A 15,687-nucleotide genomic window follows, 5' to 3' on the forward strand; every position below is an offset into this window, starting at 1 on the left:
GATCATTCATCGTCTATCTGCATTGGATGGCCAACCTCTTCTGTGCAACAGTGGCACTGAACACCGCTGCATCGCCTACCAAGCCGAAGTGATAATGTAGCTGCCCCTCCTGTGGCCAGAGCTGGGGTAGAAGACATCACAGCTGGCCTCCACGGTGTCCAAGAGGCGCTCGAGGGCTGCAGTCCTCTTGCCTTTTGGGAGTCATGTCTTTGCTGCAGTCCTGGGCTGGAAGCACTGAGCACGGCTGTATTTTAAATGTGGTGCCTGGCATGATGAATCAGCGAGGTGATGGTGTGGTGGGTGAATGAGAGCCTGCCCACCATGGAAACGGCATGTTTCCTGGGAATGCATAAGTAACGCGGCGGGTTTGGGACGATACGGCGAAAACCCGCCATCACGGCTGGCGGGTAAAACGTCATCTATTGTTCAAAAGCGCTCTTAGTGCAAATCTTGGATGATTCCGCCCGGTGTATTGACCACTGGCTCATGGCTTTCTGCGCATCCATCCCTCCATTACAAGCAAGATATGAAAATGGCAGACATTGACATTGACAACTGGGAGACAGTCACTGACAACTGGGACCTCTAGAGGCTGACTGGAAAGGCATTGGAGGAGGTGATCAGAAACCAAAAGCTCAGCTGGCTGAGAATAGGGCCCTGAGAAAACAGAGGCCAGTGAATTGTGCATCTTCTCACCCACTGTCTTCCTCTGCAGCAAATGTGGCAGAGACTGTCATGTCAGAGTGGGGCTCCTGAGCCACACCAGGCAATGCTTAACAACATAGTTGAGAACCACAACACAAATCATCATTTTATGAGACAGAAGGCTGCAATTACAATATCGCCCGACTTCGCTTCATCTCAGCTCATCTGCTGCTGGAACCCTCACCCTTGCCTTTGTTACCTCTAGATTCAATTATTCTGACACGCTCCTGGCTGGTCTCCCACATTTTGTCCTCTATAAACTTGAAAATATCCAAAATTGCTGCCTGTGACTTAAACTCGCAACGTCCAATTCCCTTATCGCCCCTGTGCTCACTGCTCTATATTGGCTCTGGTCAAGCAATGTCTTGATTTTCAAAATCTTACTCTTGTTCCATGGTCTTGCTCCTTCCTATGTCTGCAATGCCACCCAGCCCCACAACCCTCCAAAATATCTGCACTCCTCTAATTCTGGCCTCTTGTGCATCCCTAATTTTAATTAATCCACCACTGGTAGCCATGCTTTCAGTTGCCTAGGCCCCAGGCTCTGGAATACCATTTCTACACTGCCTTTTCTCTCTATCTTGTTGTTTTCCTCTTTTAAAACACCTACACCTTTGTTTTAAAGCCTACTTCTTGATCAAGCTTTTGGTCATCTGACCTAATGTCTCCTTATATGGCTTTGTGTCTTACTTTGTATTATAATACTCCTGTGAAGCACCTTGGGATGTTTCATTACAATACAATTGCTACATAAACATAAGTTGTTCATTTTTATGAGTTGAAGATGCCTGTGCATTTTTTTTTAAACGTGGGGTGGCCATTGTACACTGAACATCACACAGTCTCAACAGAGCGGGCCCTTAGTCCAATGGCAAGGGGGTTCCAAGACGATTGGAGATCAGGCTCTACTGTGAAACATTAGCACAGCATGTACATGTTCATACGCAGATGCATATGAAGTCGCAGGGACCCAGGGCCTCCAACATTCGTCCACCCCCACGTCTTCCACACCCCATCAGATTCCCCCGCAATATTGCCTCTCCCTCTCAGCCATCCAAATTACCTTCCCCAGACCCCAGCCCTCTGCTACAGGACCCCCCCATTTCTCACCCATGCCCTCCCCAGTCTTCCCAACCTACAGCTCCCTGCCCTTATGGAGTAACCAGTGTAAAATAAAAAATATCTGGAAAAACTCAGGTCTGGCAGTATCGGCGGAGAAGAGTACAGTTTACGTTACGAGTCCTCATCATCCTTCAACAGAATTTTGTTTTGGATTTCCAGCATCCGCAGTTTTTTTGTTTTTATCTCTGTGTAATCAGTGTAGTCCAGAGCAGAAATGGGTTCTTGATATCAAGAGTAATCCAGAAATTTGAAGCCAAGCTTGAAAGATGATGTAGATCTAAATTTATTAGGATCTTAGCCACAGGTCACAGATCAACAAAAGAATAGGAGATTCCAGACAGAAGCAGAGTCTTACATTTATTCCAATGTAGTCCAGTGCAGAATCGTGATCTAGCTCCAGTGAAGTCCATGGATTTGAGGTCAGAAATGAGAGAAAATCCAGGACAAGGTATTTTCCAGATCTCTATCAAAGATCACAAGGTATCAGGGGATGGATGAATCATCAGACAGAGGCCATTTAAATTAATAACTAACTTGACATTTGGGTTAAAATGCATCCATTGTTAGTATCAGGGACATTTAATCTTCAGAAGTGAGGATTTAGAGGGGAGAAAGAGCAATGGATGGCAGCAGATGGTCACAGATAGACGGTCACAATGAGGAGCTCCTTAGGGAGTTGACTGCACAGGAACCATCTTGAAAAGAAGATTATTTGAGGACCAGGTTCTCAAACCCAAGACTAAGATTATGGTTTATCAAGCAGCAGTGATTCCCATGCTTCTTTATGCTTTTGAGACTTGGAGAACCTACAGTAGTCATCTCAAAGCACTGGAGAAGTACCACCAGTATGCCTTCGCAGATAACCCAAATCCAATGGCAATGACAGCAGTCCAATAGCAGCAGTGTCCTCTCCTAAGACAATATGGCCAGCATTGAGGCACTAATCATTCAAAACCAGCTGCACTGGGCAGGACACGCCACTGCTATGCCTGACACCAGGCTCCCAAAGGAAATGCTCTACTTGGAACTCGGTTGCAGCAGGAGACTCTCAGGATTGCAGAAACACCTTAGGAATGTTCTTGAAACATCCCTAACGAGGTCAAACATCCTCGCAGACTCATGGGACGCCCTGCTTTATGACCAACGATAAAGGAAAGTCTCATTTGGGAAGACACTGAATGCATCGAGAAACTTTGTTGGGAACATGCAGGGGCGAAGTTGAGGCATCGGAGAGGGTGCACAAACCCCCAAACACCTCAACTGCCCAACCCTTCAAGCAACACCTGCCCCGCATCTGGCAGAGTCTGCAGATCACGCACTGGCCTTATCAGCCATCTCAGAATCCATCGAACCAGAGTGGAAGCAAGTCATCTTCAATCCTGAAGGACTGCCTGAGCAGGAGAAGGATAAGTTATTGTTGTTACATAGGAGAAATGGACCTCTCTCAACTATCTGGTCCACCTGTACATAACCATTTTCTGTTTGATGATCTGGCGGCTGAGGGGGATCCTTACTAGTCCCAGTCATAACATGACATAACATAACAGTTGTGGATGAGCTTTCAAAAGATTGTCTATCAATCGGATGAACAATCAAACATATAATCCAATGTTGAAATTATGTATCTGGATGTGATTTGCATGGGGGCAGCATTTATGCATACACCACCTTCTTAAAACGTTTCAGTCTGTGTGGTAAAGTACAACGGAATTTCACCCTATTTCTCTTGTGTACTGATTCACAAATATATGTCTTGTTAACCTATGGCTGAAACAAAAATCTCCTTTTATATTAAAATGACTATGATATTGGTCTTTAATTTGCCTTTTGTATCAGGTGTTAGTGGCAGAATATCCTCTAGCTTTAACGTTTTTGAAGGCAACTTGGAAATTGAATTGAGTGAGAACGCCCAGATGCTGAACTGAATTTCGTCCCGGATTATTTGATGGAATTTTTTTTCTAAAACTTACCATGTTGATTCTGATATCTGTATGTAATGTTAGTGAAATTCACACACTGGTCCAGGGGTTAAAGTGCTTTCAAATTGCTAGTCTCAATTGATATTTATGGTATAATTTTCTGATGCTGTCTCTTTATTAGCCATTAAATCTGTTACTTTTCTGCTCTCATTTTAAAAAGCCTTATTAATTCTTTTCTTTCCCGCTGCTCTTTTCCCCCAAACATCACTTTCCTATTGTGTCATTTGTTCCTGAATGCCTGTTCCTCACTATCTCTTTTTATTCCCAAATATGTACTGCACACTGTCTTTCAAATCCTCAGTCCCTTTTCAAACAAAATTCACAATTTCCCCAATCTGATTAACTAGCCCTTCACCTCTAACAAAACCTGGCTAAATAAATAATATAACTCAACAAAATTACAGCCCCTGTCACAATGAATGCTACACAACAAGAATTTTTTGTATAAGCAAACTAAGGAGCTAAAATTCAACTTCAGTCAGGATGTTAAATGGGGGACTTATGGAATGCAGCTGTTATAGATCCTGCCTGATTTTTATTTTCCAAGTTGAAATTTACCACTCACATTTAATGTGACTGAGAGTCTTTAAAAAAAATTGTTCTTGGAATGTGTGCGATTCTGGCAAAGCTGCATTTATTGTCTGTTCCAAGAGCCTTGAGAAGGGGGTGACAAGCCTCCTGCTTGAACTATCGCAGTTCTTATGGTGAGGGTGCTGCCATATTTTTCACTTGAGAAAGTGTAAAACAAAGAAGGGTAGTGACAAAGTGCTTTTCTTCATCCTAATTTGCTTTCTATTTTACACAAGTAAAAATATAAAAATTTTGTTTAGATACAGCTTTGAGGATGCACAGGCACAAATTGGGAGACAGACAGACAGGTAGAGAGAGACACAAAGGTATATGGAGAGGACCCTGAAGTGTAACACAGCAAGTGCAACTGATAAAATGAATACCAGACACCAAAATGTTATCCATTGAAGTATTTCTCCAATTGGACAATGAAAATATATGCTGTGTGCTGTGTTGAGCCATTTGCCCAAGAGAAAGAGTCTTCTAAATACCAGTCCTGAGCTGGACAGAGATGAGGTGCAGGGAATTTGCTTGCAGGGGAGCAATTAACCAGTACTCTTTCACCTAGATGCTAACTAATCGTTAACTGCAGTAAAGTATGTATGTGGATGTCAAAATAGGGCAGAGCAATTCTCCCAATAGTTGAATCATGTCTAAATGGTCATCATCAAGACTGAAGTGAAGAATGAACACCAAACAATTGTAATTCCTATTGGAACTATACCTCAGCTTCAGTCATTGCTCCAGAGATATGAAGCAGAACGGAAACTGGGGCAAATGCTGAGTTTATATGGAAGAAACATGGGTTTGTTTGTAATTCTGTCACTAATACATGGTGAACCAATATAGAAATTATATCATAAGCAATATGTTTTAACCTATACCATGATCATTTTTTATGAAGTGTGTCAGCAATACCTGTAAACGTCTAGACCGCTCTTTTCTGGCGTTGATTTAAATGACAGCTTATTAATAACACATAATTCAAGTATCACACTGATTTTTCTCTGTTATGGGTCATTGCCTTTTTACTGCGCTACACCGTTTCATAGCAACTCAGTGACCGCATAAATGATTTGACTACGTTCTGCCCTTGCCTTTCAGCCCGAGTGTGGTCAATTCAACAAGTTCTGCGCCTGCTGCATTGTAACCAGATCAAACTCCACTCATTTGATCACGAATACGAGCTTATTTACATCAAGTTTTCATCAGTGAACTAACGTCAGTTTTAATTTGAGAAAAATAAAAGGCACATATTTTAAATCTATTATTGTATTTGTAAAAAAGCCCGCGTATTACTGGCAAATCTTATGCCCCTTAGTTTATTAGCATGATATAAGGACGTTTCGCGTGATTTCAGGGAGAAGCCGGAATCTGTGTAACTGAATCGATTCTTGCTAAGGCTGATGTTGAGCAGATGGGCTGTGGTTACAGGAAGTATTTGGGGACAACAGGTGGGGTTGAGTCTTTAGGGGATGCCTTCTTCCAACTTTCAATTAACTGACATCACAAAGACTAATCTTTTCACAACGATTTGATTTTCGTTTTGAACCAATTCTTCAACGTTCATAGTTATACCAAAAAAGTATATATTTTCGCTTGATAGATATCGACAGATCTCACACTGTAAGAATACTGTGAATCAGTGGACAGTCCCAAAAATAACCTCTGCATTCAGCCTGATATCTTTGATATTATATAACGCCAGTTATGATTTACTCTATGGATTGTCTTATTGGGCGATCAGTAAGCATTACCATTATTTTTAACCGCATTATAGTTGTACGCATAGACTAACTCCCACCATTTTGCATAAAATAACAACTTAATTTGGGTCATATTCCAGTCTGAATGCTTAAATGGTAATGATGTATTTATTATGCAGAGGACTGAGAAGAGTCGGATGTGGTTCGGTGCATCGACAAACGCTAGAAGGCGCAGTGTGGCCACTCCTTGGCACAAAGCAATATTGCAAGTCACAGCGACAGTGTTTTGTGTTTTGGGAGATTTGCATCATTCCGCTCAGTGAGAGAGTTTGTTAAAGCAAGAACCCGCTCTCCCTTGACTATCTAAGACCCACGACCGTCTGCTTACTGATACCCCCAGCTCTCCCATGGTCTTTGCCAATACTAATTTTTTCCCAATTTCTCATCACATCCCCATATAAAATAGACACAACCCGACCGTGTGGCTGCCTCCCGGCCTCTTGTCATTAAGATAATTTCCATCGAAGGCTTAATAGCGCTGGTTACGTTGAAGTCGGCTGCCAAGAAGGATTTAATTTCACTTTAGTCGCTGGCAATTCAAGGCCCATTCGGGAGTGAGTTAAAGTAGTGGTGGCACTCGTGGAAATGTATTAAGCCGAGCCCATGTGTAGCCTATTGTTGTTGCTATTGTGATGCTGCTGCCGGAGAGAGGAGGGCGCCTTTGAACAATAGAGGACAAATACAGAGGCTTTTGGTCGAGCACAGCCTTCCTCAAAACACCACAGCAGCTGCTACCCAGCACCGAATATGGAGCTTAGTCTGCAGTAGAAGTGGATGTAATTTTACATATTTCTGCATCGAGTGAACGATGAATTCCGCAGAAGGGACAGACGAATGCGTCAACGATGGTGACATCGCAGCATTTTTCAAGACAGGTAAATGGAGGATATTATTGGGGGGGGTGGGGGGCAAAGAGCTTTGTGAGGGGTGGCAAGTGATTTTACCCTCGTTCATTGCCTGGTGCAGCATCTCCAGTGTTACTATTACAATCCACGAGTTAGTGTGGCCGCTGTCAGGCCGACTCGCCCACAGCAGTCGTGCTTGTGTACACTGAACAATGAAACCGTTTTAGAAAATCTGATGCTTCAAAAGAAAATCTTGGATGAAGTCTTTGACAACTGAGATGAAGATAATGAGCGTTCGCCTTTTATTTGCTGTGCCATGTTTTTGAAATTGCGGTGATTGATAACATTTTAGCTTAATGTAAATGGAAAGCAGTACTGATGTCTTGATGTAATTACACTACCCAGTTGCCCGGCTAAATCAGTGGAAGCATTGAAACAGCTCAATGGCGCTTTGTGCCTCCTAGGAAATCAAGATTGTATCGTTTGAATTTTAGCAAATTGACGTCTTGTGTAAAATCACGCGCTGTAGAAATTTTACTGATTTAAAATCCTCAATTCTGAAAACACAATTTTGCGTGAGGATTCGATGGATGATGCATTTACTTGTATTTCAAACAATAAGACACTGTTGACTCTGGTTTAATAAATTCACAGAGAACCTAGCTAGCATCCTGACATCGTCAATGTATACCACACGGTTTTTACTGTTTTGTAAGCTGCCATCCAGCTGCACCTTGAATACCCAGTACAGAATTAGCTCTCCACACACGCCAGTAGTGTGGCTTGTAGGGTCTACTGATAGAATCATAAGGACCGCCTTCGCCACTTATTTTAGATATGCTATGATCGGATCGAAAAATTGTCCAGGGTTACATTTTATGGTTAATAAAGACGATTGTTAACTTTATGCCATCAAGGGCCGTGTTTTTGTTTCCTTTCACACAACAGGCGGCTTACTACCACCTTGTCAAGGGCAATTAGAGATGGCAACAAATGCTGATCTTGCCAGTGACGCGCACGACCCATGAAAGAATATAAAGTACAGTGGTTTAATTATTCTCTTCATACAAGATGCTAATGTTCTCAATGCCTTGCAGAAACGTCACAGTACGAGCTAATACATCTTTCTGTTCAATAATACCACTAGAACCTGATTATTTTTTGCCAGCATAATTATGGGTAATAATCACAGAATCATATACATTACATAAACTAGCCATATTGATTGTTGAAATTATATTCAGCTCCTTCCGAGCATGCATAGCAATATCAGGTACAAGGAGATTGTGGTATTTTGGAATGGAGTTCAGGGTTTAGTGGTAACGTTATCTCCAGATGTTTGAATGATTTTTTAAAAAATCTGCCTTTTTAAAAATATCAACAATTCTAAATTTAGTGTTATGCCTCATGTCATCATTTACTAACTTTTTTTAATGATAGTCCAGGGTCACGTGTGATAATTGACTGACAGCGTTTTATCTTCATCTTCATGGATGCACAGCTGCTGTTTCCCAGCCTGCCAGCAGTTAAAAATAGCAGGCATGGTAGAGATGCAGAACTGCTCCTGTCATGTTCTATTATTTTTAAAATCTTATTAGGATACATGAATTAAATAAATTGAATGATGACTTAGTGCAACTATTTCGAGTTTCGAGCTTCCTTTTAACGTGTCCCTGCCTTTTGAGCTCCAAGATTTGTGTCCACTTCGGCCATGAACCAACCTTTCTGTCATGTCAGTGTGTATTCATATACTTAGTATTGTTAGCTTGATAATCAAATAGTTGGATTTGTTAGACCTGTAGGCAGAGATTGTTTAGTTATGGTTGGACATGTGCAAAACTGTTTCATATATGGTTTTGAGTGGTTGAGTGGGTGAAAGACACAAGTGCTGCATGTAGCTGAGATATACCTTTGTTAGAAGTTACGATTCTGGTATTGAATACAAATTGAAACCATGTTCCCTGCCTGTTCTCTCTTACTTTGTCAAATTTTGACAAAAATAGTGGCTGAAAGTCAGGCAACTTTTTGAACATGCAGTTTAAAGTCAATGTTTTTGTTTTCATTTTGGGAATGTGTTTATTGCCATATTTGAGAGTTATGATCAGACATACAGTATTGCAAAGGTTTGATTAACTATTGAACTAATAACTTGTTTTACTCAGCACATGCTCAGAGCCATAAATTTAACACTATGTGCCTTTTGTAAATGCCGTTAATAATTAAAAGTAATTGTCAATAATTTCAACTGTTGTCACATAGTAATTCTTTGACTTCAACACAGCTTTGGCTGGTTTATTGGTCTTGTAATGTTTATAATGTATGTAAAATTAATTTTGTTTTGTTAAAAACATTTCACGTTGTATCATGGAATATTTAGACAGAGCAATCAAAGTTTAAGAAAGGAAAAACAATTGGTTTTATGTGTTCCCACCTATAATGCATTGAAAGTTTTGTGAATAAGCATCACATTTACTTCCTGACATACTTTCGCCATGATACTTTAAACATTACACTCTTGTGCTTGCGTATCCTTAGCCTCTATGAGCCACACCATGGGGCATGTGTTCATTAAAAGTCGTACATGTATTGAGTGCTTCCTGTAAGTATCACTTTCTGTGATACTTATTTCCTGTTGCAATTTGTTCATAATATACCTATTTTTTAAAAAAGTATATTTGCTGACTTTACTGAGCAGCATTATAGGAGATACGCTGGTTTTATATTTTAAGTCTTGTGTTGTGCATGCTTTCTGTTATGTAGCACGTAATGCCTGTTACTACCACCTTTGTCTGTCAAAGTCACTTTTATGTCATGGTATATGTTAACCTATTTGAGTTTCGCTCTTTGCAAGATACCGTTGTTATCATGCTCAATTTTTACTTCAATCAATTTACATGAAGTACTGATTCTGCCTTGCTAGCCGAACTTCCAAGCTAGGTGGTGCTATGATCATCCCTATTTTTAACTCCCAGCCCTTCCTGCCATTTAAATTTATTTTCTATTAGGACTGCCCCTTCTTTGTTTCTTCACAGCACACTGTCAGCCTGCCAGCTGACTTGTTCAGTTTTGGGGCATGTCATCATTCAATACTAATTTATGCCATCAACTCCACTGCACCCCTACCTGTTTAATTTTTTAGGCTGTTAGTTCTACTTAGTGCTGCTGAATGCTGACTTTGGACTTAGGACCACAGCCTGCCCAGGCTTCAGGTTCCTGCACTCTGCTCTCCACTATTGATATTTGGGGCTGGAACCACATAACATCCCCTCATTTACAGCTAAAGCCTGCAATCACTTACTCCACAACATAACGCATCAAGCCTCGAGCAACCAGTCCTCACCACTACTGACCATCTTGAGCTACCCTCCTACATTGTCATAATGTTGTTGATTATCCCACCTCCTTTCTTACCCCACCTTCAATACAATTTCTCTCTACCATTTACTTATTCTTTACTATTCCATAATTTTAGATTGTTTTCTTTGTTTTTAACTAATCTTTACTTTATTTCTAAGCTGTACTACCACACTAATGCAGTTTCCAACATATAAACATCATCTCCTTATCAAACAGATTATCCAATTTCCCATGGACAAAACTATGATATCCTTGAGTGTCATGGCACAGCCGATGGTAAATGCTGAGTTGTTCAAACCCCAAAGAGATACTTGAAACAACTGCCATAATTTGCTTTGTAATTTGTATAAATTTTGAGATGCATGCCTTGAATTCAATTGTAATTAGATCGCCAAGTCTTCTAGGCTTTTACAAAACTAGATTAAACATTTATTAATAAGAGAAATTATTTTAAACACATATATAGATCTACAAATTACTACTATGATAACTTCTAAACCCCCTACTTAATCTGACTCCGAGTTACACTTTCATTAAGGCAATGGTAAAACACATAGATTTTAAAGGATCCAGGCAAGGTGACACAAAATACCCTGAACCAGTCAAATTCAAAGTGGGTTTTCTTAACTTCAGTTCTTTGAAAACAGCAGCTTGAGGCATAGATGCAGAAGGCTTTTCACACTTGTTAAATCTTAAAAAATGCCTACACTTACATACAGCCTTCGCTTTTTATACATATTTTCCCCTTTGAATGCAAATTACCATTGTTTCATCAAGTCTTTGGACTTTATCTTTCTGATAATAAAAATCTCTCATAGCACTAAGTTTTACCGGTATTCTTTGGAAAAAATAAATACGCTGTTTCTAAACTTCACCTGGTTAGGTGTAATATTTCAGTCCCTCTTTTGAAAACAATCTAGTATGTTCTATTTAAAGATGCAAATGTCCTTTTACACCTTACATTCTAAACTTCCCCCATGTTTACCATGTTTACATCAAACCTTTAGACCAGCTGCTTTTAATCCAATTAAGTCTCTCACACACATATAGACATATATAGACACAGATACCATTATTTTACAATAAATTCCAAAAACATTATGAGAATTATTATATCTTCCTGATATAAGATATATGCAATGTATATATATATATATATATAAAATGGCATATTTACATTTTATTTTATACAGGTATGCATTTATTTTTTAATATCAAATTTTATGTAATTTTGCACCATTTTCCATTTCATTTTTCTCAGTGAATAATGGTACTATTTAGTATATATTATCTATTTTAACTCAATATTAAGGACTATTTTCCACTTCATTTTTGAGACCTCTATTTATAATGAAGTACTGTAGATATGTCATTTGTTATGTGTCATCAGTCATTTAATTTAATAGGAAATAAGCATCTTATATTCTCGAGCTCAATCAAGGCCTTGGTTTGTGAGAAATTGTAGAACCTTGTCTTTTTTCTGGTTTTTGGTTCTCCATAATGCTTAACACCCACTGTTGTATGTACACTAAAATTAAATTTTGGTAAAAATTTAAAAATGGGAAAAGATCAAATTCCAAATTGAATTATATTGGAAAGACCTAAATACCCATGCTTATTAAATTGTATTTGGCTGTATGACAATGATCTCTGTATTGTGGTTGCTTGAATTGGTTGCACCGACGTATTTGACATAAATACATGTATTCGAAATTCTGTTTAGAAAGTCAAATGTCGCTTAAATGAAAATATATATATGATTAAAGTGTGAGCAAAGGTTATGCTAATATGACCAATTGTTGAAGAATAATGGAGAACTGTTAACAAGTTCAGAGATCTTAAGGATAGTTAAAAGTAAGACAAGGAAGAATAAAGAATAATAGACACGTATGTTATGGCTCAAGTATGATAAAGTAACTGGCTGTAACAAGTTGGTTATAAAAAGCCTGAGGAGGATAATTGAAACTGTTGTTAGGGCAAGAAAAGCCAGTGGCATGCCAGAAGGTGACCAGTTCCAGAAGACAAAATGAACCCCTGCTCCTTGTGTAGATATAAATGTGTGTAAACATAAGTCTGTGTTATGTAATGAAGGCAAGATTAGCTAGCAACTAATAAAGGAATTGAATAGTTATTGAAGATTAATCCACAGTGACTTCCTCTATTCTTTGATTAGAGTTAATTAGAGTCAGGTATTCACCTATTTGGCACTTTCTGATAAGCAGCCTGACTACTTTGGGTGTCTGGCAGAATGGATATCATTTGAACAAACAAATAATCCTTGGTTTGTCGGGTGCTTCTGTTAGCCTGGCACCAAAGGTATTGTAATTATTTAATTTACTATACCATCATTAAATGAGAGGACAATGATCAGCTTTTACATCCCATACTGAGTCAGTGGAGTGCTTGTGAATGAAATGGGACAGTTCTTTTTCTAGTCTTTACTCCTTGCATTGGGAAAAAACAGTCATCTGTTGCCTGGTAATGTCTCAGATATTTCTGGCATAAATTCAGAAATCACATGTAAGAATCCATTGTAGCTTGAAAATGGTGTGGTGCTCTTAAGTATAATGTACAGAATACATTTAAAATTACATTATTTTACTTTTAAATTTATCCATGATTTGGTGATGTGCACTTAATTATTCAGTCACTTTGGTCTTTGTCACCAGTACAACTTGAAGTAACTAAAGAGAAACAATTTTAAAGAAGTCAATTCAACCTCAATGTTGAATTCAATCCTGTCTGACCACATTTATTCTTGAAACTCAGGGAAATAGGGTCAGGGTGGTTGGAGGGGGGAAGAGGTTGGAGAGGCAAAGAATGTTGCGATAATTCATTCCATGCTAGCCCCAATCCTGCTATTAAAAAGATGTATTTATATCATGCCTTTCATGACCTTAGGATATCCCAAAGCATTTTACAGCTAATGAAGCACTTTTTGAAATGTAGTCACATTACAAATGTAGTAAATATGGTGGCCTCACACAGTAAGGTCACACTAACAGCGATGTGATCTTGATCAGATGACTTGTTTTGTGATGTTGGTTGAGGAATAAATATTTCTCACCAGGGAGAGTTCCTTTGCTCTTTGTTGGGCTTCTTAAAATGTGCCTCCTCTGCCTTGACCTATCTGGAGGGGCTCTGCATTGCGCATCCCAAGGGTGTCACGTATAGTAGTGGTTTGCACAATGTGGTGCTGCAACGGGGACAGCTGATGCAAGTGGAAGAGCATGAGGAAAATCAGCCCTCCTCAGATGATGGTTTGTCAGAGCATGAGGAAGAGGCCATGTATCCAAATGAGCTTTCATGGATGCCAGAACCATGGAGAGATGTGCAAGGGATGACAGGAACAACCTGATCTATACAAGGTTCACACAATAATAATGATGCATGACTATCTATCGCTCCATCGCCAGGCCTCCAATGCCTTCTTGGAGCCCAGACCGAGCCCTGCCATTCTCCCTTGCTGAGTAAACTATAAGCATGTGTCTACTATCTAGAACAGAATGGTTAGTGGAGCTTTGTCGCACACATTTGTTAGTGAATGCAGGTATCAAGGACATCTTAGGGTACTTGGACATCCTTATAACAGCCTGCCTTGCCCAATTATTTTGACCCAGCACCATTTTTAAAGTGCTTTGAACGCAACTGCACCTGTCTCATTTATACTTGCTGAAATGAATGGGGCCAATATCTTCTAGAGTGTATAGATGGTGATGGGGGTGGGTGGTGCAGCTCTGCCTGCTTTTTAAGCCATGTTCCACAGAATGATCATCACAGAAGTAACAATTCACATGGACATTCAATAAAGAATGCATGAAACTGCAACACATCTCATTAGGGAATAATGCCAAAGTCCATTTCTCCCCTCTTAGCTATCAAATTGTGAGGAACATGGGACAGGCCATGACCGTTACATCTGATACTATGACAGGCCCCAAACAGGTCTCAATAATTATGAACGATTACAGAAAACAAATTATAATGTGCATATTTTAACAAATGAAACAGACTTGGAAAATTCAACTGTGCTCAGGCATATTTCAATTTTCTTTTTCTATCACTGTCCCTAGGTGCAACTCTGAATATCAGCAGCAGAGATTGAGGTAGTCTACTTAATGTCATGCCCCTTTGCCTTAGATGTCCCCTGGAGGCATGAGTCCTTGAGGCTGGGGGTGTGGAGGCACCCCCAGCCTCACCTGCTGGAGCTGTTGGGGTCAGTGGTGGAGGGGATGAGGAGAGGTTGCTAAGCCTGGAGGTATCCTGAGATAAAGGCCGCAAGGTAGCTGGCACACGCTCATCCACCATCTGTGTAAGCGAATGGACTTCCCTGTCACCCTGAGGGGAAAGACCTCCTGGAGAGAAGTCCAGTGGCCTCTTCCCCAGTCCCCCTTTGCCTAACCATTGTTGTATTAAACCCATTGCTAGACTGATGGAATGCTGGTCTGAGCACATGTGGATTGAACGCTCGACCTGACTCGCCATGGCAGTCACCATCCTCTCCATGGATGAAGCCATGTGCTCAAATGCCTGATACATGGCAGAACTCATGATTTGCATGGAGCCCTCCATTCCTTGTGCAAAGTTCCTGGCATCTCCATAATATTTCCCCCTAGTCTCTGCTGCATGTGCAGCATTCTTCTTGCTGCCATAATCAGAGGCCCATCATCAGTGTAGGCCCCAACAGTCCTTGATCATCTGGGGCCCAGCTGTCACATCCTCTCTCAGCTGCTTGAATGTGTCTGTAGTGTGCTCACAAAATTGTGCTTCTGAATCTATATGCGACCAGTCCACGGACCATGGGGGTGTAACTGTGTTGGCAGAGGTTGATGATGAGCAGATGACAGTGCATCCTCTGGGGCACTGCCCTCTTCGTCCCCAGGTGGAGTCTTTGGATCCTCCCATGGCAGCGGCCTGGTCCTTGTGATGATGTTTAGTGGAGGTCAAAAAAAATCACATCAATCATCACAGTTTGAGGGCTTCACATTTCATCACATCCATCCTGTGTGATATTCCACCAACAGGATGGTTGCCTCTTCTTCCTTACTCCTACCAGTTGCAGCCTCACCATCTGCCACCGATCATGCTCCTTCCTCGCCAATGATTTACATCAACTCCTGTTTAGAAGCTGTGAGGTGCCTTAGGCCAGGAACATCTACTAGATTCTCCTCTCCTTCACATTATGTGTCTGCTTGTCCTGCATGACAAAGTGCTGTTAGTGACATGTCAGGTGACATCTAAACCCTTTGTCTGCATGCATCCCCATCACACATACTGGTCTGTCATTCAGATGTTGCAACCAAATGCACACAAAAGGCAAACTTCCACATGCTTTGGCCTCAG

General features: G+C 40.5%; 1 protein-coding gene across 1 annotated transcript in view; it reads left to right on the forward strand.

Annotated features, from left to right (window-relative positions):
- Nucleotides 1-6,863: 6,863 nt before the first annotated feature.
- kalrna (kalirin RhoGEF kinase a) overlaps nt 6,864-15,687 on the forward strand; it is a 1,007,899-nt gene continuing 999,075 nt past the window's right edge. Inside the window, exon 1 of the mRNA XM_041200492.1 lies at nt 6,864-7,017. Coding sequence (XP_041056426.1) covers nt 6,951-7,017 — 67 coding nt within the window. The 5' untranslated portion in view covers nt 6,864-6,950. The remainder of the gene's footprint in view (nt 7,018-15,687) is intronic.

This window comes from Carcharodon carcharias, chromosome 12 (assembly GCF_017639515.1).
Source record: "Carcharodon carcharias isolate sCarCar2 chromosome 12, sCarCar2.pri, whole genome shotgun sequence".
NCBI lineage: Eukaryota > Metazoa > Chordata > Chondrichthyes > Lamniformes > Lamnidae > Carcharodon > Carcharodon carcharias.